The 23,034-nt window shown below is 44.2% G+C and overlaps 1 protein-coding gene across 4 annotated transcripts; it reads right to left on the reverse strand.

Annotated features, from left to right (window-relative positions):
• Nucleotides 1-15,780: 15,780 nt before the first annotated feature.
• On the reverse strand, nt 15,781-22,098 carry MANSC1 (MANSC domain containing 1). Of its 4 annotated transcripts, none has more exons than XM_082223256.1 (3): nt 21,777-22,098; nt 19,315-19,455; nt 15,781-17,587 (listed from the first exon to the last, which is right to left on the reverse strand). In XM_082223256.1, exons 1-3 carry the CDS (start codon nt 21,988-21,990, stop codon nt 16,767-16,769), a joined length of 1,176 nt encoding a protein of 391 aa, XP_082079382.1. In that variant the 5' UTR covers nt 21,991-22,098; the 3' UTR covers nt 15,781-16,766. The 4 variants fall into 4 exon arrangements, with proteins under 4 accessions (XP_082079382.1, XP_082079385.1, XP_082079384.1 ...); XM_082223259.1 differs by lacking the exon at nt 21,777-22,098 and adding an exon at nt 20,419-20,846; XM_082223258.1 differs by lacking the exon at nt 21,777-22,098 and adding an exon at nt 20,398-20,449.
• Nucleotides 22,099-23,034: the final 936 nt, after the last annotated feature.

Raw genomic sequence — 23,034 nt, forward strand, 5'->3', positions numbered from 1 at the left:
ATAGTCATGGTGGATCTGTTGACCAAGATGTGTCACTTTGTGGCATGTTTCCATGCAGTGACAGTGGAGGAGACCGCCAAGATGTTCATGGAGCACATTGAAGTGAGCTTCTCAACAGCGAGGCACCCCGAAACCAATGGACAAGCCGAGAGAGCAAATGCCATTTTGCTCTGTGTCAGTCAGAGACAGAATGATTGGGTGGAGAGGTTAGCACTGGCAGAATTCACCTACAACAACACTGGAAACGTGTCCATAGGGATGAGTCCCTTTCTTGCCAATTATGGATGTCACCTCAGGGCTTTTCCGGGGGGGGAGAGACGTGGAGTGTGCCGGCCGCAGAACAATTTGCGGAAGAGATGGAGGCCATACACCTGTTACGCAAAAGGAGCAATGCGGCAGCGAGCTGCAGCTGGCTGGAAAGCAAAACTTGATGGGAATGTTAGGACTGTACCGTGGGAAGAAAGGGACAGTCTATTCACTGTGCTGAGCACCGGAATTAGTTCAGAGTGTAATTTGACCTGTACAGGAAGTACACGAGGTGGAGTTTGTCTCTCTGCTGTTGGAGTTTGAAGAGAGCAGACGCGTTTCTCTGTAATGCTGCAAAGACAGAAATAAAGGCATGTAAATACATTTCTGTCTATCTCTTTCCCCTCCCTGGGGGGAGCAGGGAGCAGGGAAGAGTGGTGTGTCCCTTCTCACGCTGAGGAGGATCGCCGATCGCGACCTAGCCTGTATCCTGCCGGGAAACGCAGACAGGGAGGTCAACAAGGAGATCAAGCCGGGTGCCTGGAGAGTGGCCAGTTTCTCCTGATAAGGCTTGAATTTCCAACAACACCAACAGCTCAAATTGAACCTGGAGAGGGCCAAAGAGGTGTGCAGAGGCAGACAAGCATCAAAGACCGGGGGAGGTAATCCAGGTGGGGGATAAGGCGTGGTTGTCAATTTAGGGGCTGCCCTAGAGGGGAAGGTGCAAGAAGATGAAGCCTAGGAGGATGGGGCCCTTTGAGATCATCCAACAGGTCAATCCCATGGCGTTTAAGTTGAAGCTGCTGGACAACATGAGGATCCACCTAGTCTTCCACTGGTCACTGTTGTTGCCTTACAGGGAGGGGGCGGCTGCCCGGGGAGGGGGCAGGTGATGCCCACCATGCCAGACGTAGTGGAGAGGGAGAAATGCAATGGAGGTCATGGAGATACTGGGCTCCAGGTGGAACGGGCAGCAACTAGAGTATCTAGTTGCCTGGGAGGGGGCACCCAGCTCGGACAATGCTTGGATTCTGGAGGGTTGTATCACAGAGGAGTTTCTAGTGGAGGAGTTCCATGCCCTCTTGCCAGACACGCCGAAACCCCCGGGGAGGTTCTTTAGGGAAGTGTTTGGTTCAACAGAGGAGGAGGGGGATTTCGAAAGCTTCCCACCCTCAGAAAGGGACGAATGGGCACCTGAGGAGATCGCTGAAAGCTTTGATGCAGAAGAACACCCCAAGGATTACCCCAAGCTAATGGGGCTGTGGGAGGGCTGGGAGGCGGTTTTTGAGGACATAGAAGAGTACAACGGTGCCTTCCTAGGATTCTCTCACTCTCCTCGTGAGGCCAGTGAAGGAGACATGGTTTTGAAGCTTCTACACTGCACATATGTTTTGCACTCAATAAAATCTGAAAAGACAGGCTGGAGTCCTGGCTGTTATCTTTGTGAGCAACCACTCTCCCACCTTACAATAGTAATGGGAGGGCAGGGGGAGGGAGGACTCCCCCCTTAAAAAATAAAAATAGAAAAAGAAAGGAATCAGGTTTTTATTTCTATTTTCTTTATTTTTCCTATTTAATTTTTAAAAATGAGCAATAAAAAATAAATAGGAAGTCAGGGCTGAAGCAGCGATCTCAGGAAGTGGCCTGTGTTGGTTTAGGGCTCCCTTCTGGGCACTACCCTTTTGATTCTTAAGAGTTAGGGGAAAATGGAGGTTAGAAATTTGGGGAAGGGAAAGGGGAAAGATTTTTTTAAAAAATATTTTTGAAAAATTAAGGAAAAGGAATTAAAATAATAAAAAGAAGACTAAGATTAAATAATAATAATAGATTTTTTTTAAATTAAGAAAAATATATGAATGCATTTAAAATATTATATAAAAATTATATAAAACCCAACAATTTCACTAAAAAATTACACTCTGGATGATAAATCCAATGTTAAATGTTATCAGCAGTCCATATGCAGTCTCACAGTTATCATTACAATGGTCCAGGTTTTGACGTGAGGACACTGTTTTTTAAAGGACGTGAGGACACTGTTTTTTAAAGGACGTGAGGACACTGTTTTATAAGTTTCCCACTCCTTTCTGAAATTTTGGTTTGGCTGTCTCCTAATTGTCTCTGTCATTTTTGCCAATTTGAGATATTCAAATAATTTATCCTGACATTCATCTTTTGTTGGTACTAATTCTCCTTTCCATTTTCTGGCAATTAATATTCTTGCTGCTGTTGTAGCATATAAGAATATTCTCCTTTTTTCATTTGGAATATCTAAAATGCCCAAGAGAAAGGCTTCTGGTTTCTTACAAAGGTTTGCTTGAACATTTTTTTCAATTCCTCATAAATAGTATCCCAGAAATTCTTGATTTTTTTGCAGCCGCACCACTTATGAAACAGTGTCCCTTCTGCCTGTTTACACCTCCAGCAAGCATTAGATTTCTAATTTTATACATTTTAGGCAGTTTGCTGGGAGTTTATTTACCACCTATAGGACATCTTCCAAAAAAATTCCTTTAGTGTATGACAGGCCATTCTTTATTCCATAATCTTTCCCATGCTGATAGTTGAATATTTTTACCAAAATCTTTCACCTACTTAATCATTACTTCTTACACCTCTTCATTTTTCGCCTCCCATTCTAAAAGAATCCTGTACATTCTGGATATTACTCTTCTTATTTTGTATTAATTCTTTATCTACTTTTGATTCTTCCGTTGCAAAACCCTTTTTCCTGTCTGTTTTAAAAGCCTCGTTTAATTGATAATATTGTAGCCAGTCCTTTAGGTAATGTCTGATTTCTTTGATTTTTTTTCACTTTCAGTTGATTATCTTTTAATAGGTGGCCCAGTTTGTTTCCATACTTTTTTTCCCCACTGCAATGGCCTCCAGAGGGTTATAGCCACCAGGGAGTTTTTGGTTCCAGTAAATCTTTATACTTCTTCCATAATTTATATAGCGGCTTCCTTATGACATGATTCAGGAAGGCTCTATATTTTTAACTTACTTAAAACACCAGAAATAAAATTGTTTGTGCTGCCCTGATGCTAAACAGATTTACAGTACAATCCTAACCATGTCTACACAGATGCTTATACTCAGGTAAACTGGGGTAAGACTGTAGCCTTACTTAGCCATAAACACCATTTATGGTGTTATTGCTTGCTGATCAGAAGGTTGGCGGTTCAAATCCCCTTGATGGGGTGAGCTCCCATTGCTCTATCCCAGCTTCTGCCAACCTAGCAGTTCGAAAGCATCCCAAGTGCAAGTACAGTCATACTTTGGTTCTCAAATGGCTTAGTTGCCACACAAATCGGCTGCCGAATGCCACAAACCTGGAAATAAGTGTTCCAGTTTGCGAACGTTTTTTGGAAGCCAAATGTCCGACGCGGTTTCCACTTGAGTGCAGGAAGCTCCTGCAGCCAATCAGAAGCCATACCTTGGTTTTCGAACGGTTTCAGAAGTCGAACAGACTCCCGGAACAGATTAAGTTCGAGAAACAATGTACCACTATAGATAAATAGGTACCAATGTGGTGGGAAGGTAAATGGTTTTTCTGTGCGCTCTGACACTTGTCATGGTTGGCACTTGTTGCACCAGAAGCAGCTTAGTCCTGCTGGCCACATGACCCAAAAGCTGTCTGTGGACAAACGCCAGCTCCTTGGCCTGAAGCACGATGAGCGCCCGCAACCCCATAGTCACCTTTGACTGGACCTAGGACCAGGGGTCCTTTACTTTCTTTTTACTTTTTTATTATGTAATGTGTAATAATAAACTGAGCTTCTGTTGCCATGTACATGCCAGGCTGGTTTCCCTCCAACTATAACATGCTTTTCAAAATAAAGTCCTCAAGATGCTTACGCTGGCCCAGGCACTGATGCCGGGTCTGCTTCATCTGCTGCTCTTTGGGCAGCCACAGGTGGGGTGGGGGCGGGATGGCCATGGACTTAGGCTATTGGCTGCAGTCCTACCTGCACCACCTGATGGGATTGCTCCTACACGGCTATGTTCTTCCTCCACTGTTGGAGACAAGTGTGCTTCTGAATACCAGTTGCTGGAAACTGCAAAAGGGGCAAGTACTGTTACACTCAAGTTCTGCTTGCGGGCTTCCCATTAGCATATTGGAGGACCAGCAGCCAGCAGCCTGGGTGAGGCTCTCTTCTTATCCCCATTGACTCTTCTACCCAATATGAGAGATGCAGGCAGGTCTGTACTGCCAAAGTAAGTCAGATTTCCGTTTCTAACACCAGTGTTATATATGGCCCAATCTCAGAACAGTGAGAAGATTCAGGGGTTCCAGTCTATACCCCTGCTGTTTCCTTTGAGTGAGGTCACAAGGTTTATGGCATTTCTTTCATGTAGGTGAAATCATAGTACTAGCAGCCCCAAAGATCCTGTTCACCCATTAGTTTTCTAGGGAGTTTCCAGCACTGTTCAAGATGGTTCAGCTTTTGTGTCTGCGCTCTCCTTTTGACTCTGGGTCTCCTAAAACTACCAATCTATTTTCCTCTCTTGCACATAACCAGTCAGGAGGAGGTGGGAAGGAAGTCCTTGCTTCTTTTGCCATACTGGCTGTCAGCTTCCTAAAATGCCTCCATCTATTTAGTTTCAGTGGCTACAGCCACTAGCTTGCATTTCAGAAGGGGTTGCTTAACAGATTTGGCAAGGGCTGTTTACTTCACAAAAGAACTGGATTGCCCATTTTAGCCATCCTCCTCTTCTGCATAAGCCACTCCTGCAGCTATATTATAACATCACAGGGCTGGAGGGCATCCCAAGAGCTAGAAAAGGTTATAAGAAATAGGCTTGAAAAAGGAAAGTCCTGGCTAGAAAGTTGTACGTAGGGCAGGCAACTGCTTTTCAATTGCTAAATTATTCAGCAGAATTATTAAAACATCTGAAGAAATTTCTTATTATTGTACTGGAATTACTTTAGGCTTCATTGGCAAAACATACTTTTTTGTTTGTTAATGAGATCGTGTTTTAACCACCAAGCCCTGAAACATTATTTGTTTGAGCTTACAGAACATTCAAGAACATTCAGCACATGGGTTGCATTAACTATCATGCGAGTCCCTTTTAAACAACAGCAACTGCAAACAGCTTTCTTCTTAGAACTCTATAGAGGAATTCAACATTCTGCCCTGCACATCTCAGGAGACTGTAGACTCCACCTTTAAAATGAAATAATTATATATGTATTGTAATTTATTTCTAGTATTGTAGTATACTTAGATCGGAACAATGGTGGAAGTCCACGCCTCTCAGCTTTGCAGATCAATCCTATTAAGCATGTTGGTGCTGTGATCTAAACCACTGAGCCTCTTGAGCTTGCTGTTTGGAAGGTCGGTGGTTTGAATCCATGCAATGGAGTGAGCTCCAGTTGCTCTGTCCCAGCTTCTGCCAACCTAGCAGTTCAAAAGCATACCAGTGCTAGTAGATAAATAGGTACCGCTGCGGTGGGAAGGTAAACTGCATTTCTGTGCGCTCTTGCACTCGTCAAGGTGTTCCGTTGCGGCAGAAGTGGTTTAGTCATGCTGGCCACATGAACCGGAAAGCTGTCTGTGGACAAACGCTGGCTCCCTCAATCTGAAAGTGAGATGAGTGCCGCACCCCATAGTCGCCTTTGACTGGACTTAAACATCCAGAGGTCCTTTACGTTTACCTTTATCTTTTAACCTTACAGAAGTAAAACCCACTGTTTAAATGTGAAGACAGACATGATACTTTTAAGTGTCCAAAGTGTACCTTCACACTCCTGGAACACACAGACATTTTTCTGCTCAAGATCAAGATCTATACACTGGTGGTGGTGGTATTGAACTCATCTTTTCAAGTGCCATGACACTACCTACCTCTTCTTCAACATCAACTCTCCAAGCTGTTTTGAAATTATTTTTAAGGTGTTTATTAATTGGAGGGGGCATCAGATATATTATGTACATATGCATGTGATCATTTATTTTTTGAAACAAAATAGCAAAGCAGCAGCCAAAGGCTTTGGACATGCCTTCTGGCTTCCTACTCATTCTGTTAATAATGTCATGAATAAACAACACATGACATGGCACCATGGTGCTGTGAAATTCACTGTGGCGGATCAGTTTCATTGGCTTCCACTTATGGGGGATGGCAGCAGAAACAGCCTAGATATGAGACACCTGAAATACAGCCTCACATGACCCTGAGGCATGTGTCGACAGGCCTAAACTTTTTATACAATCAAAACCATCTATTTCAGTTGAGCCTGGGAAAGCAACCCCTCTATAACCCCTATATTCTGTACCATAAAATTCAGGGTACTGAATTCTGAACCTGTTGCATTTTCCAAAAGAAATCCCATGTTGAGCACATTACAATAATCAAATCTTGTCATTACCAGGGGATGTATCACAATATCAAATTAAAACAGGCACATTATAATTTATGAGAAAATGAATGATTAGACCAGCTTTCTCAACCTTGGGGGGGGGGGTCTCCAGATACTGGACTACAACTTCCATCATCCCTGAACACTGCTCCTGCTAGTTGGGGTGCTGCGAGTTGAAGACCAACAACATCTGGGGACCCAAGGTTGAGAGGCTGGACTAAACCTTAGAATTCCATTCTTATAATAGTTTTGATTATGTTTTCTAGCAACTTTTGCTCATTTTTCTCATTTTAGTGTTTACGAAAAACATAATACCTTTAAGATGATCTCAAAGTAGCTTACACAGAACAAAATATCTATTTAATCACAGCACATTAAGAGATTTTGCCTTTGAACAATTAAGTTTTACATTCAGTTTTTCTTCTTTTCAGCATAAAGCTTCATAACAATCCCCTCACCCACTGATTTGTAGGCACTTGTGGTCTATCACACTTGCGGGAATACAGGGAAATATATAATCAGCACTTTGTAACAGTTGTGGGATTTTGATTTTTCACCACAACGTTAAGAACTATGGCATAATTTTGATCTTATAGATGGAGCTGCAATTCCCCTCGAAGACCATGTCTGCAGCTTGAAGTGCTCTTGAGCTTGTTGCTTGTAGCAGTGGCTCGGACCGCATTCTATCATCTCAGGCTTGTTCATCCCCTGTGGCCACCAGCTGCTGCCCTAACTTGGGTGGCATAACCTGACCTTGATCACCTCTGCTCTGTTATTTTCAACTGGATTATTGCAATTTGAACTAACTGGGGCTGCTTCTAAAGATGGCTAAGAACCTTCAGCTGTTGAAGCAGGTTGCAGATTGGACTGGATATGTGACACCAATTTTGGGTCAATTGCATTGGCATCTATTAATATTTAAGACCTTAAATGGTTTGGGACCAGGTTACCTAAAGGACAGCCTGCACATGTCTGACTCTGCCCATAATCTAAGTTGTGCTTGGATAACTCTCTGGATAACACAGAAGAGTGTATGAGACTTTGTACCAGCTACAACAGTTTAACATCAAAGCACTAGAAACATCTGTGGGGTATATAAATTGAAACAGACTAGCTAAAACAAAATTTAATACCATTCCAAATAATGAAAACATAGAATACAAATCAGTGTTACTGTAAGCCCGGATGTATTGCTATTAGAATATATTCTAAGACACACAAATTTCCAAGAGGAAATTTAAACAAATTATTATTTAGATAATAGATTTCTAATAGGAAATTAACCATCAGATTTGCTAATTTAAGAAAAGTGGGAGCATAAATTTAAGGATTTAAAGGATAACAGAAGAATGGTAACCGGAATGAGATAGCTCAAATTGTGGAAGGATGGTTACCACCATGGTTTCAATATTTCCAGCAAAGGAGTATTGCTTTTGGCAGCTATAAGTCCTACATGGGTGATAATGAAGATGGCAGCATGGGAAGTGCTAATAAAAATAATAAGTTGAAGGGTCTGCTAGCAAAAGAACCCCAAGCCCCCTGTGGGCTGTTGGTGGAGTCAGTAGCCAGGTTAAGGTGGGGAGCGACAACTGGATTTCACCACCTAAGACTCAAGACAACTCTGGATGTAGTGTTTTGTGAGATATCACCAAGTTGATCAATATGTTAAGCTCAATTTAAACTTTTGCTGTTGGTATTTAAGTCCCATCAGGCTGAATGGAATGTATAAAGATTCTAGGTTCGAATGCTAGACATGTTTTGCAGTAAACATGCATCTAACACATATGTGGTGTGGTTGCCAGTCTACCTCTGAATTTTGGAGATGAGTCTTGCATCGCATAATGTGAGACTCTATCCTATGTTGATTTTATTTAATTGGATCAATGAGAAGGTATCTGCAGAATCAGTAAAGATTTTCTTGACTGCAGCAGTGGAAAGATTCTCCAACCAGATGGGAATGGCTAAGGAAGTGTCTTGCATGAGCAGAAATGGACAAATTGACCTTTTTGATTTATAAGAGGAATGATATGCTCTATAATTCAAATTTACAAAACATAATTTGGGCATTTTTTTATATATTGCGATGCTGATTTTAGTAATATCAGATTTATTCGTGTAAATTATTATTTCTGGGTAAATCATGATTTTATAAATAAAGACATATTTGTTTTGAAAAAGATCTGATTCTTAGGTGGTATTGGTTATGCTGGTGAGCATATGGGACAGGGTCTTAATTCTTCCAGTTAATGTTTGCTTGGTCCCTTCAGTTCTAGAATTCAATAAAACCTTAAACATTTTTTGTTGTTGCCTTGCCTTTACAGAGCTTAGGTCAGTGAACATGTGTATTGCCACAGGTTCTTCATCTCTGGCTTAGAGGCTTCTAGCATTAGCATATTATAAGCCACTGGAAACAGCGACTCCCTCCAGCTACCTCTGGCACATGCCTTTTATGCTATGGAGCTTTGGTCTCTTTGAACTTCTTGTAACATAGCCTGCATTTTCATTGCTGAATTCTTCCCCTCTCTCATTTGGACATTTGGAAGTTGCATGTTCCTGTGGTCTGGTGACTAGAAGTACCACACGCATGCTGTGACACACTGCTCAGATTTAAGAGTGTGCATGTCAAGCAAACCATTTTCACTTGTTTCAAGTCCATGTTTCATAATCAAATTACTTTTGAACTTTCCACAAATACAGAGACTCTTAGTGAGGTCTGCCTCGAGCAGTTTGCCAGGCCAAAAGATTTTTCCAAGAACACTGATTGACAGGATGCGCCTCAGATCCTGCTATGAGTAGTCTGCTGCTATGCCAAGAGTCACACCAATCCTGATTCCCAGTGCTCTCTTAGCAGTAAGGAAAGCATTCACTGCAGAACAAAGGCCACCATTGCAGTGCCAGCAGACCGCCCCACCACATTTCTGGAAACTCCCCACACCACCCACTAATATAATGTTGTTTACGGGTGCATCATAGTAGCCATGTGCAGAAAACACCCATCAATATACTATGGTGGCCTAATGGACCCAGGACTTTACCTAACCCAGTTCTCACATGGCATAGAACCAGGCAGCCAGGAAAGTCTCAGGGCTACTCCTTGGGCAAACTACCACAGGGCTGCAGGTGAAGAGGGGAAAAGTATGGGACTCGCTGCCCAAACCACCCAGTGCTGCCTTGCCCCACAACTGGGCAGATGTTCCATTCATATAAACATAGAAGCCTAGAGTGGGACTGCGTTTCTGGTTCTTCGAGGAGGAAAGCCGTTTTTCTCCCCTGGATTTTCCATATGATGAGAGTTGCCAGATCTTCCAGACCAAAAAGGAGGGCGGGGAGTCTGGCAGAGCCTGGCTCGGCAGGGGAGCGGCGGGCTCGTCCCGCTTCTCCTCCGCTGAGGGTCGCGAGGGGCAAGTTTCCAGGCGCCCCCGCCCCGCCTCCTGCTCCCCTCCGAGGCCGCCTGGGCTGCTGGGCTGAGCCTGCCTCGCCCCGGCCGGGAGCTCCTTCCGCGCAGACTCCCCGCCCCCCCCCCGACGCAAGCCTTCCATTTTAAGCAGAGAGTTTGATGGCGGGGGCTCCTTCCTGCGCCCCCTCCGCTCCGGGGATCGCGACCCCGCCCTCCTCCTGGCTCCGGGAAGCTGGCGGCGCTCCTTGGGGCGCAGGAGACGCGGCCTCGCTGGCCGCCCGGGCCTCCCCTTCCCCCCAAGGGCCACCGCTCGGCCGAGCCCCGCTGCTCCCCCCCGCCCGCCCGCCTCCGCCTCTCGCCGCCCCCAGGAGGAAGAGGCGAGCCGGAAGGGGCGGCCTGCGGGCTTCCCCCTCGCTCCGCTGTCACCACGGTGCTGCCAACCAAAGCCGGACATTTTGCAAAAACCAGAAAAAGCCGCCAGGATGTCGATTTCACACCCGGAATTCCCCCTTGTGTCCGGGAAATTCCGGGCACATGGCAACACAACCATGTAGGATGGTGTGCCATTATGTGCCACAGAGTCTGTCAAAATCCTATCCTTGATTGTAACTGTGAGGACAGCAATCTGGGGCTCCTTCTTTACTCTCATTGGAATGTTTCAACTTGCAGTGTTGCCCCCCCTGGGTGGGATGTCCTCCCCCCTCCCCCCTTAGCAAATCCAGGTTGTCAGGGCTGTGCAGTGGCTGCTTCTCACCCACACAAGGATATTGCTCTAGTAGTGTAACTTCTCCACCAGTCTAGGGCTGCACCCCATTGGGGCAAAGTTTCATTTTGAACAACTCTCTTCCACCCAGCAGACTTGAAATGAGGACAATGAGCTATGAATTATAGCAGGGGGGGGGTGCACAAACATATACACAATTTAACAGAAAAAGTTACTCAAGGTCTATTTGAGTAAAACTTAGTTGACTAACCATTTTCTATTGTTCAGCATTCAGCCAGTGTTGCTTTATTATATATCCTTGTTTGAATATTCATTTTATGCTTCATATTAAAAAGACTAGTTCAAACCCAAGATACATTGGATAATCACAAACATTTGGATCTCTTTTCTGAAGGAGGAGTGTGTGGGCCTAGAATGTGGGGTTTTTGTAATTTATTCTGTCTTTACAAAATCATTTTTTTTGGTCATTTTTTAGTTTACTGACCTGTTTGCATTTTGTATATCTGTATTTCTAATGCTCTGTATTTCGGTGTTTTGAATGTTTTCTGTAAACTTCTTCAGGCACAGCTCATTGTGGAAAAGTGGCATTTAAATAAACTCAATTAATCAACATTTGAATAAATTGTTTTTAAAGTCTCTTATAAATAATACCTTTAAGCTGAGGAAAATTGCACAAGGAACCATGACTTTAGACAATAGCTTTTGAAATTATTAAGTACTGTTATAGACAGGATAAACCTAGAAATTAATAAATGCTAGGATTTTGGTTCCCCTTCATGGATCACTGCCTTGCCGTGGCGAAGGGGCTTGAATAACTCAGAGAAGCTATGAGCTATGCCGTGCAGGGCCACCCAAGATGGACAGGTCATAGTGGAGAGTTTGGACCAAACGTGATCCACCTGGAGCAGAAACCGGCAAGCCACTCCAGTATCCCTGCCAAGAAAACTCCATGGACAAAGACAACAGGCATAGAAAAGTTATGAGGCTGGAAGATGAGCCCCTCAGGTCGGAAGGTGTCCAACATGCTACTGGGGAAGAGCAGAGGACAAGTACAAGTAGATTCAGAGCTGATGAAGCGGCTGGGCCAAAGCCGAAAGGTCGCTCAGTTGCGGATATGCCTGGAAGCGAAAGGAAAGTCCAATGCGGTAAAGAAAAATATTGCATAGGAACCTGGAATGCAAAAACCATGAACCTTGGTAAGCTGGACGTGGTCAAAAATGAGATGGCAAGAATAAATATTGACATCCTGGGCATCAGTGAACTAAAATGGACGGGAATGGGCGAATTCAGTTCGGATGACCATCATATCTACTATTGTGGGCAAGAATCCTGTAAAATAAATGGAGTGGCCCTCATAGTCAACAAAAGAGTGGCAAAAGCTGTACTGGGATGCAATCTCAAAAATGATAGAATGATCTCGATACGAATCCAAGGCAGACCTTTTAACATCACAGTAATCCAAGTTTATGCACCAACTACTGGTGCTGAAGAAACTGAAATTGACCAATTCTATGAAGACTTACAACACCTTCTAGAAATGACACCAAAGAAGGATGTTCTTCTCATTATAGGGGATTGGAATGCTAAAGCAGGGAGTCAAGAGATAAAAGGAACAAATGGCAAGTTTGGCCTTGAAGATCAAAACGAAGCAGGGCAAAGGCTAATAGAGTTCTGCCAAGAGAACAAGCTAGTCATCACACTCTTTTCCAACAACACAAGAGACCACTCTACACATGGACATCACCAGATGGGCAGCATCGAAATCAGATTGATTATATTCTCTGCAGCCAAAGTTGGAGAAGCTCTATACAGTCAGCAAAAACAAGACCTGGAGCTGACTGTGGCTCAGATCATCAGCTTCTTATAGCAAAATTCAAACTGAGGAAAGTAGGAAAAACCACTGGGCCGCTAAGATACAATCTAAACCAAATCCCTTATGAATACACAGTGGAAGGACAGAGTGCCTGAAGAACTATGGATGGAGGCTCGCAACATTATACAGGAGGCAGCAACTAAAACCATCCCAATGAAAAGGAAATGCAAGAAAGCAAAGTGGCTGTCCAACGAGGCCTTACAAATAGCGGAGGAGAGAAGGCAAGCAAAATGTGAAGGAGATAGTGAAAGATAGAGGAAATTGAATGCAGATTTCCAAAGAATAGCAAGGAGAGACAATAAGGCCTTCTTAAACGAGCAATGCAAAGAAATAGAGGAAAACAACAGAATGGGAAGAACCAGAGATCTGTTCAAGAAAATCGGAAATATGAAAGGAACATTTCGTACAAAGATTACCATAATAAAGGACAAAAGTGGTAAGGACCTAACAGAAGCAGAAGACATCAAGAAGAGGTGGCAAGAATACACAGAGGAATTATACCAGAAAGATATGGATGTCTTGTACACCCCAGGTAGTGGGGTTGCTGACCTTGAGCCAGACATCCTGGAGAGTGAAGTCAAATGAGCCTTAGAAAGTACTGCAAAGGAGATTCTGACTAACGATCATTAAGAGTTGTTTGACCATGGAACAGACTCCCTCAGAAGGTGGCAAAGGCAGACTCTCCTTCCTTGGAGGTTTAGAAGCAGATGTTAAATGGCCATCTGTCAAGGTTGCTTTAGTTGCTTTAGATTACTGCATTGCAGGGAGTTGGACTAGATGACCCTCAGGATCCCTACGATTCTATTATTTTACATAAAAAGGTAAAGGACCCCTGACAGTTAAGTCCAGTTGCGAATGACTCTGGGGTTGCGGCACTCATCTCACTTTACTGGCTGAGAGAGCCGACGTTTGTCCACAGTTTTTCCAGGTCTTGTGGCCAGCATGACTAAGCCGCTTCTGGCGGACCAGAGCAGCGCACGGAAACACCATTTACCTTCCCGCTGGAGCGGTACCTATTTATCTACTTGCACTTTTACGTGCTTTCAAACTGCTAGGTTGGCAGGAACAGACCGAGCAACGGGAGCTCACCCTGTTGCGAGAATTCGAACCGCGACCTTCCGACCGGCAACCCCAAGGCTCAGTGGTTTAGACCACAGCTCCACCCACGTCCCAATTATTTTACATACATCACATTAAAAAGTATAAATTATCCACGTTTTCGGTTCCCAGTGACAGAAATGAAAACTGAACACAAAAAGGGGACAAAACATAGTGGATTATGTTATATTCTACAGCATCTCACAGCAATATCTCAATATCTCTCATATCCCAAGTCTGTGTGACTACAAACTGTGAACTGCCCCAAGACCTATGGATGAAGGGCAGAATACAAATTTAATAATAACAACTTTCCACCTCCCTGTGTAGCATAAATCACAGTGCTGAGTATGTCTCCTGACTGGATATGATCTGTTCAGAGATTTTAATGGGCAAACGTATTCGAGAATGTTTTATCTTTTAATCAGGAGTGATTGAAATATTGAAAGTTCTAATCAGGTTCGATGCAGAAGTATTGCAGAATTATTTGAAGCTTTCTTCTACTTGCAAAATCCAGACGGATTAGAATTTGGCAGGGTCACAGCAGTAAATAAAACAGGAATGAAACATATAACTTCTTCAGTGGATGAAACTCCTCAGTTTTGAATTAATTTGTACCTTGTAACATGGCAGTGTGCACCCTGCCACAACAAAGGATTCAGCAGTAAAAACAGAATTATGTCTGAAGACAGACTATATTTTAAAAGATTGCAATGTGGAATGCTAAAGCAATACCACCCAGTTTGTCTCACTATTGCTTCTGATCAATCTGGCAATGCAATTTCCAGAGTTCCACATAATTCCAGAGATGATAGTGGGATGAGAGCCACAAATATTTTCCTACCTGCTTCAGCTCTTGTAATAAACAATTTCTCCGTTTCCACCATTGGACTCCCGTTAGCCACTGCTGGAGATGGCTGCTGACCACCCTGACATAAGCAAAGCCCTGTATGCAGAACAGCAATTTAATCTATTTTTTATTTAAGCAGAAGTCAGTTGACCGATGACACCATACTGGACACTGTCTGAAATGGAAAACATGGACCTATGCTTTCCCCTTTTTTATATTCTCAGCTTTGCTTTTATTCTTTTATTCTCTGCAGAGTTATTTTTATGTACGCTAATGATTTAGTCACATATAAATGCCGTATATATATGGTGGGGCAATAAATTGTTCCTTCTTGAGCTCACTGGGACGTGGCTAATCTTTCTGAGCTCTCAGTGTCAGCAGAGTGAATATATTTGCTTGCCATGTTGGGAGCCCCAGGCACCATTCCCCTGGGGAGCTTGTAGCCAGGGCTGCTGCAATAAACAGCTGTGCAAGCCTTTGGGAGGCAGAGGCGTGAGAGTGAGAGGGCATCGGAGGAGGAAGGAGAAAGGGACAGAGGCCAGTATTCAAGGCAGCCCAGGGTGCCACAGCACACTGACCTAGTAGCTTACTCCATTGAAGGTGGGTTTAGGATTGCAGCCTGCATGTTAGCATATTTGCTGCCCTCTGGTGTTCACATAGAACATTAACTTTGCCCGCTGTTCAGGGGCCCCCCTTCAAGAAATAGTAGTGTCGTACCTCGGGGTACATACACTTCAGGTTACAGACTCTGCTAACCCAGAAATAGTGCTTCAGGTTAAGAACTTTGCTTCAGGATGAAAACAGAAACCGTGCTCCAGCGGTGCGGCGGCAGCAGGAGGCCCCATTAGCTAAAGTGGTGCTTCAGGTTAAGAGCAGTTTCAGGTTAAGAGCGGACCTCCGGAATGAATTAAGTACTTAACCCGAGGTACCACTGTATCTGTAAGCAAATTTAAAGTAGAAAAACCCACATTCAGTAGCAGAATATGGGGGTGGTGGTGTTCCTGCAAGCATTAGCTAACACTTATCTATATTACTGTGAAAAGCTGATTTTGGCTGATCTAGTGGTAGACAGAGAAGAAGCAATGAATTCAAATAGCAGACGAGCAGATTTAGGTAGGATATCAGGAATTGCAGACCAATGAATCAAAGTGTCCAGAGAATGTATCTGTACCAAGAATTTGAGCAGATGATTATATTTAAAGCATACAGAAACAGCAATAAACCGTTTAGAAAATCCAAATATGATTTGTTTTAATCTAATTACAAAATACATTGAAGCAGCTGTAGTCTTCAAGTGACTAAACATTATTTTTAAAGGGGGAAATGTTATCTAAATTGTGCTTGGGTTCATTTTTTCAAAATTAATTGTTACAGCAAATGATGACGCAATATTTCCCATAAGAAAACCCTCATGGCAGAGCTATATGCTATTAATGTGGGGCTGCTGCTAAAATGGGATGCTTGTTTCAAGTTCTCCATAATTGACATCACTGTACTGCGTGTTGCACTGGCCCTACCACACAATGCAATGAGATCCCAAGGAACATGGCAGGGAGTCCCCATTCTTAGCAGAGGCCCCGTGTTTCTTTTAACATTTTGCTCTGCTCCATTTTGACTGAAGCCTGGTCTAAGTGTTATACTTAGCACTTTGTGTGAGAAGCGAAATGGAAAATGGTTTGCTCTGAAAGCCTCTTTTGTGTGCTGTGTGGCATCTTGTCTCCAATCACACAGATGTTTGTGTTGATTTTTTACTGTGTGTGGAAATACAGTCAGACACAGACAGTATTTAAACTAAGTTCTGCCTTCTGTTTCCGTAACGTCTAACATCACCACTCTTTTTGGGCAGACTGATTACCCCCTTCCTGCATGCCATATTCTCAACAACCATTCAGAGAAAGAGGTTGTCAGTCTGGCTGCTGCACAAACTGCTCTGGCTAAATGTAAATGTTGCCCTTATTATGCAAGTGGGATAGAATGCCAAACTATCACAGACTTCTTGTTGCAGAAAGCAGGGGATTCGATATGCAACCAACGCATGATACACACTGCAAACAAGCAAAGATACCACATAAGAACTCCATTCGTGAGGGAACTGAAACATTTAAACTTGACCCTGTAGGAAAGATAACATGTTCTCTGCTGTGACAAATCCAATCCATCTATAAAGCTTCCAAATTTACCACTAATGTACTTCTTCATGTTTTTCCTCTGTCACATGTTCGCATACATGCCATTGATCAAGTAGTCTAGCTTAGTGTAACGCCTTCTCTGAAGAGACTCAAGCATCTTTCTACCTACCAGCACTGTAACGAAGAGAAAGAAGACCACCCCCAAAAGCAAGGCAGCTGTAAGTATGCTTTTGTCACCAAAGTGAAGGGAATGTTCCTTGCTGGGCTCTCCATTAAGCATATCACCTTTCAAGCCTTGTTGCCCATTGCCAAGATGGACATCATGTAAAGAAGCAGAAGAAATCTTCATAAGCAGTGGGCTGAGGCTACCAGGACTAGATCCAGCAGTGGTAGATGGGTTGGGAACAGTGGTACTTCTTCTTAGATTTGTAGTTGCCCAAGGTGCATTCTTATGATAAGCTGTAGTAGACCTAGTGGTTGTTGCCTTTCTAGGAGACACGTGAGGAATTATAGTACCAGGCTGGGTGCCAGTGGTAATAGTAGGTGACTTAACTGTGGGCTGCGCAGTGGGAATACCAGGCTCAATAGCATTTGGAGTGCTTGGGGACAACAAACTCTTGAGTTCAGGCACTGTTGAAGAACCCAAGCTCTTTGAACCATTTGCCCTTCTGCTTTGTGGATGCTGGGAGTGTCCACCCATCTCATCTATGTGTTTATCATCTAAATGGTTCAATATTTCCACACTCTTTGGGGGAATTGGCTTTTGCAAAGGACCTGACCCATGCAGAGGGCTTGTTGGGCTGTGAGGATTGAACATAGCAGCCAGTGCAGACACAGACTTCCCATTCACAGTTGGGTGGGAGAGCTGAACTGAAGGAGGAGTTGGCATGGGAACCTTTGCATCTAAAAAGGAAGAAAGGAGGTATATTATTATTTGTTAATACTTTCAACAAGCAAGTCCCCACACAAATACAAATTAAGGGTGAAGAGCCCTTAATTTATTTCAGAATCACTATCCTGCACCCCAGTAGAGGAGACTCGCATTATGATTCTGCTTACAAAGAACCCTAGAGATTGCAGATTCTGCAGGAATGTTTGGAATTATTATTATTATTATTACTCAGAATCCTATACAGAACTACAATTTCCAGAATCCCTTGCTGGGGAACCATTACTGTCAAAAAGTTCAAAACTAGCTCACATGTATAGTTTAGACATGCCTTCAGTTCAGTGGGACTTGCCTCCTGGTAGGGCTACAATCCTATGCACACTTGCTTGCGAGTAAGCCTTGTTAAATTTGGTGGAAGTTACTTAAGAGTAAACTTTCCTAGGATCAAGTATGCTTAGATGCTCTAACACAACCCTACAATGTACAAACTGTACAATCTGTGGAACATCCCTATTGGTATGGTGAAGCTGTGTTGTCTGCAGATGGTCTGGCTAAAACAAGAACACACCACAACACTTACGGTACTTGATCTTAGAATCATATAACTGTAGGTTTTGGAGGGATCCCAAGGATCATTTAGTTGAACCCCCTACAGTGCAGAAATCACAGCTAAAGAATCTTTGACAAATTCAGTTTAACAGATTGCAATACATAATAAAATCAAAATTTATCATAATATCAACATAACCCGGTTTAAAGGTAAAGGTACCCCTGCCCATACGGGCCAGTCGTGTCTGACTCTAGGGTTGTGCGCTCATCTCACTCTAGAGGCCGGGGGCCAGCGCTGTCCGGAGACACTTCCGGGTCACGTGGCCAGCGTGACAAGCTGCATCTGGCGAGCCAGCGCAGCACATGGAACGTCGTTTACCTCCCCGCCAGTAAGCGGCCCCTATTTATCTACTTGCACCCGGGGGTGCTTTTGAACTGCTAGGTTGGCAGGCGCTGGGACTGAGCGACGGGAGCGCACCCCGCCGCGGGGATTTGAACCGCCGACCTTTCAATCGGCAAGTCCTAGGCACTGAGGCTTTAACCCACAGCGCCACCCGCCCTGTTTAGGGAAGTTTTAATGTTTGAAGTTTTATTCTGTTTTTAGTGTTCTGCTGGGAGCTGCCCAGAGTAGCTGGGGAAACCCAGCCAGATGGGAGGGGTATGAATAATAATAATAATAATAATAATAATTACTATTATTATTATTATTATTACCACCACAACTTCATTATCTATACTGCACCCATCTGGCTGAGTTTCCCCAGCCACCCTGGGCAACTTAGAGCATATCTGAAAATATAATAAAAACATCAAACATTAAAAACTTCCCTGAACAGGGCTGCCTTCAGAGGTCTTCTAAAAGTCAGATAGTTGTTTATTTCCTTGACGTCTGCTGGGAGGGCGTTCCACAGGGCGGGTGCCACTACCGAGAAGGCCCTCTGCCTGCTTCCCTGTGACCTCACTCCTCGCAGGGAGGGAACCGCCAGAAGGACGTTGGAGCTGGACCTCAGTGTCCAGACTGGACGATGGGGGTGGAGACGCTCCTTCAGGTATATTGGGCTGAAGCTGTTTAGGGCTTTAAAGGTCAGCACCAACACTTTGAATAAAACAGTCAATAATAAAACAGCAACATGAAGCAAGAAAATCTTCTACTGTCAATCAACACTTTTTCTTTTTAAAAATCATTGTTTACCTTTTATCATTCGGTAGGTCACCAGTCCTGACACTTGTCTCACCAGGAAGGTTTCATTAGTGGGATAATAGAACAGGTAGCAATTTGTGTAATTTCCTTTGCTCCTGGTATTAAAGACCACATAGTTGCACTTCTTGCTGTCTGGAAAACACACACACAAACACACAACCTAAATATACTGTAACACTGGAGAGACTTTATATCTGATATATTTATGATAAGACATCTCAGTCTAGAGTGGAATAGTCCTCAATATTCCACCTTGCTGGCTTAGTTCCCACTTGGGCGGGAAACCTGTTACTGGGCTGTCCCGTTCCAGAGTTTGTTCGTTCATGTTTGTGTAACTAGCTAGCTAGTCAGCGTTATTATCAGCCTAGCTTTCTACCCGATAGGCTAGTTTCTATATGAAGGAGAATTATTTTTTTCATATGGCGGAGCTCCCCTCATTCTGAAGTGGTATAGCCCAGTCACGACGTCACACGCACCATGAGAAGAATTCCAGACCTTTGTCAGGCTCCAAAAGTGCCACAGTTTAGGGCAGCCCAATGTTAGTTGGAGATTCAGAGTTGCATCCAGCCAAGTTCAATTCAGTGTAGACCCACGGAATTAATGAAACTAAGTTTCATGGCCCTTAATTTTGATGGGTCTACTCTGAGTAGGACTAGCAATGGGTAGCACTCTCATTCTCCTCCCCAGTGCCCTCTCTGAACTTGACAGGGAAGACTCTGGTCTTTCAAATTTCAGTGGGTGGTGCTCTGTGCAAACCCCAAATTTGGTGCCACCTGCCTCTCGCCTTCCATTCTGTGCACTATGTCATGGTTGCCGTATCCTGCAGAGCCTCCCTTGGCTTGGTGCTGCCCCAAATCTGCCTCTGGGCGGAGAGGCTGAAAAAACTCAGAGGAACTGGTTCATTAACCTTTCAACTTATTTTGTGACATTTTTATCCCACCCTCCTTCTGGAGTACCAGGCAACCTGTGCTTTTTCTCCCATTCTGTACACTCATATACCTTGTGAGGTAGATTAGGTTGAAAAACCACACCAGCAGCCGGCTCTGTCCCACACTGAGAAGGAAAGGACTCCACTGTTACTAGCTATGCACTCACCAATCCATTCCTGCATTGCAGGGGATTGGACTAGATGACAATCACAAATTGTGGGCGTCACAATTTAATGATGTCGACAACCTGGAACGGGTGCAGAGGAGGGCAACCAAGATAATCAAAGGTCTGGAAACCAAGCCTTGAGGGAGTTGGTATGGTTAGCCTGGAAAAGAGGAGACTGAGAGGAGATATGATAGCCATCTTCAAATATCTTAAGGGCTGTCGCATGGAAGAGGGAGCATGCTTGTTTTCTGCTGCTCCAGAGGGCAGGACCAATGGCCTCAAGTAACAGGAAAAGATATTCTGACTAAACATTTGGAAACCTTTCTGACAGTAAGAGCTGTTTGGCAGTGGAAAACTCCCATTAGAGATGGTGGACTCTCCTTCCTGGGATGTTTTTAAGCAGAGCTTGGATGACTATCTGTCATGGATGCTTTAGTTGAGAGTCTTGCATTGAAGGGGTTGGACTAGAGGACCCTTGGGTGCCTTCCAACTCCATAATTCTATTATTCTATGATTCATCCTAGTCAGCAGCTGTGAACTTGGCTTTCTAAAAGCAGCATGAATATGAACTCTGGGAGCATCTGCTCTCCATGTGTGCAAGACATAGCTGCTTTGAAAAGGCTAGGTGGTGAGACTACCAGCCAAGATGAGGATTAGAGTGGGCAGGTCTCCTGAGTCTTAAACCTGAGACTGAGGGGACAAAGCCTGGCAAAAAAGGAGTGAAACATCAGGGTCAGGAAGTGGGAAGTAGCTCCAGGGCAGGGGGGCTCAGGGTGCGGTCTGGTAAGCATCATGGAAGAACTATTAGAGGGGGCAGATTAAAGCAAGGCTCTAAGCCCTCTTATTGAATATACTCAGCATTAAATTTTCTGTACTTCATGATTTCCAGAGCTATAGATGCTCTTGACATATAGCTGCATGTGGCTGGAAACATGGGACTAAAGGATTGGGGGGGGGGGGAGAGAGAAGTCACATTTGGAGAGGGGATTAGAAGGAAAGCACTAGCCATATCTGAGCTCCCACAAATGATTGCAAGCTCCAAGTCAGTCCATCCCAGCTCATTTCAAGTGCAGTCAAGTGACACATCTATATGATAAACATAGACTGATTTTAGGCCAGCTATAGCTGTCATGGATCCCCATAATCACCCCTCCCTCAATTCTGGGAACTGCAGTTTGGTGTAAGTGCTGAGAATTCTATAATTCTCTCTCTCTCTCTCTCTCTCACACACACACACACACACACACACACACACACACACACAGTAGTTCTCAGGGTTTCCTGGAGTGGGGAAATGACTGGCTGTCAAACCAATTTAAGCCTGTAATGTAGATGCACCTAAAGAGCATCGTTTTTACCTGCACCCAAGCAGCAGACATCAACACAGGCTTCCCAAGATGAAGCATGGATTGGATCTTCCCCCCGGATGCCTTTGGAAAAGGCTGCTTTGATGTCAATAGTGATGTTCTCCATCTTCTCCGTGGAACACACTTGATTTTGGGATGGCTTTGGCAAGGCATAAAAGGCCATGGCAAAGAGGCAAGCAGAGCACCATGCAATCCGGATGGACATCTCTTTCCCTTAGCTGTGACAGACTCCTTACAGTTCTTTTGTTACCATCAGGGTGAGTAAAACTCAGGGTACAGCAATTTTAAGAAAGCTGTGGTGTTTGCATTTGTTCTAGTGAAAAAATGATGAGATAATATCTTACTGCCACAAACAAAAATAAATTCTCATTTCCATTAATATTCACGTATAATTAATTTTTCAAACCAATTAAAAGGAAGTTTGTTGGCATCCATCTGTCTTGAAAGACAACAGAGTGTGCCTCCAGGGGTGAAGTCAAACGGCTGTGCTAGCAGCACCCAAGTGACCTCCCCAGGGCGCCAGGCTGGGCAGTGAGTGTGGAGGTCCTGGGCTGGCCAGGTGACACCACCCTCTCAGTCTCACTGATGTGGTCCAAAGCAAAGCAAAGCAATTGGGTTGGCACCAGGTTGGCTGCAGGAGTTGCCAAAAGGAGGACTTACTCCTTAGCCCTGCTTTCTCCCAAAGATATCCCACAAGACAGTGAATGTTTAGGATCAGAGTTTTCCTTCTCTTAGATGGGCTACCTTTTCAGGTGGATGCTCCTCACTTCCCTCTACAGCATGTGCAGAAACTGCCTTCTTGATGGTTAGACCCACTATTGGTCTCGTCTGCTCAATCCGCCAGAGCCAGTCTTCCCATGCAGGGGAAGTTCCTAACTCACTGAGGGTTTGAGACCCGTTGGCTACCCTCACCTGGTTTAGCTGGCCAGTTGAAGCTATTCCCAGGGTGTGGCCGTTGTCGCATGCTGACAGCTTCTAGGAGCCACAGGTGAGAGCTGAGTGCAGGGTGGGGACTCCAGAAGGAGCATGGCATGTCCCCCACCAGAGGCACAACACTTCCCTTTGCACCCCATACAGCCCTGAAAGCAGGAACGTGAACTAAAACAACAAAATTAATGTTAAGAGTAGAAAAAGGATGCACACAGGTCAATGTGCTGCTGGATAAAATCAAAGGCCCATTGAGTCCAGCACCCTGCTCTCAAGGTGGTCAGGTGCTTAGGAGGCCTCAAGTGCCATAGCAGCCGTCCCC

The sequence above is a fragment of the Podarcis vaucheri genome (assembly GCF_965113315.1).
Source record: "Podarcis vaucheri genome assembly, chromosome: 5".
NCBI classification, from domain to species: Eukaryota; Metazoa; Chordata; class Lepidosauria; order Squamata; family Lacertidae; genus Podarcis; species Podarcis vaucheri.

Excerpts from the sequence above, each read along its gene's own strand:
- MANSC1 (XM_082223256.1), bottom strand. The coding sequence starts at position 21,990 with ATGTCCATCCGGATTGCATGGTGCTCTGCTTGCCTCTTTGCCATGGCC. Across the intron at positions 19,456-21,776 it reads TGTCTGCTGCTTGGGTGCAG|ACAGCAAGAAGTGCAACTAT; the intron begins GTAAAAACGATG and ends TGTGTTTTCCAG. Across the intron at positions 17,588-19,314 it reads GACCTACCGAATGATAAAAG|ATGCAAAGGTTCCCATGCCA; the intron begins GTAAACAATGAT and ends CTTCCTTTTTAG.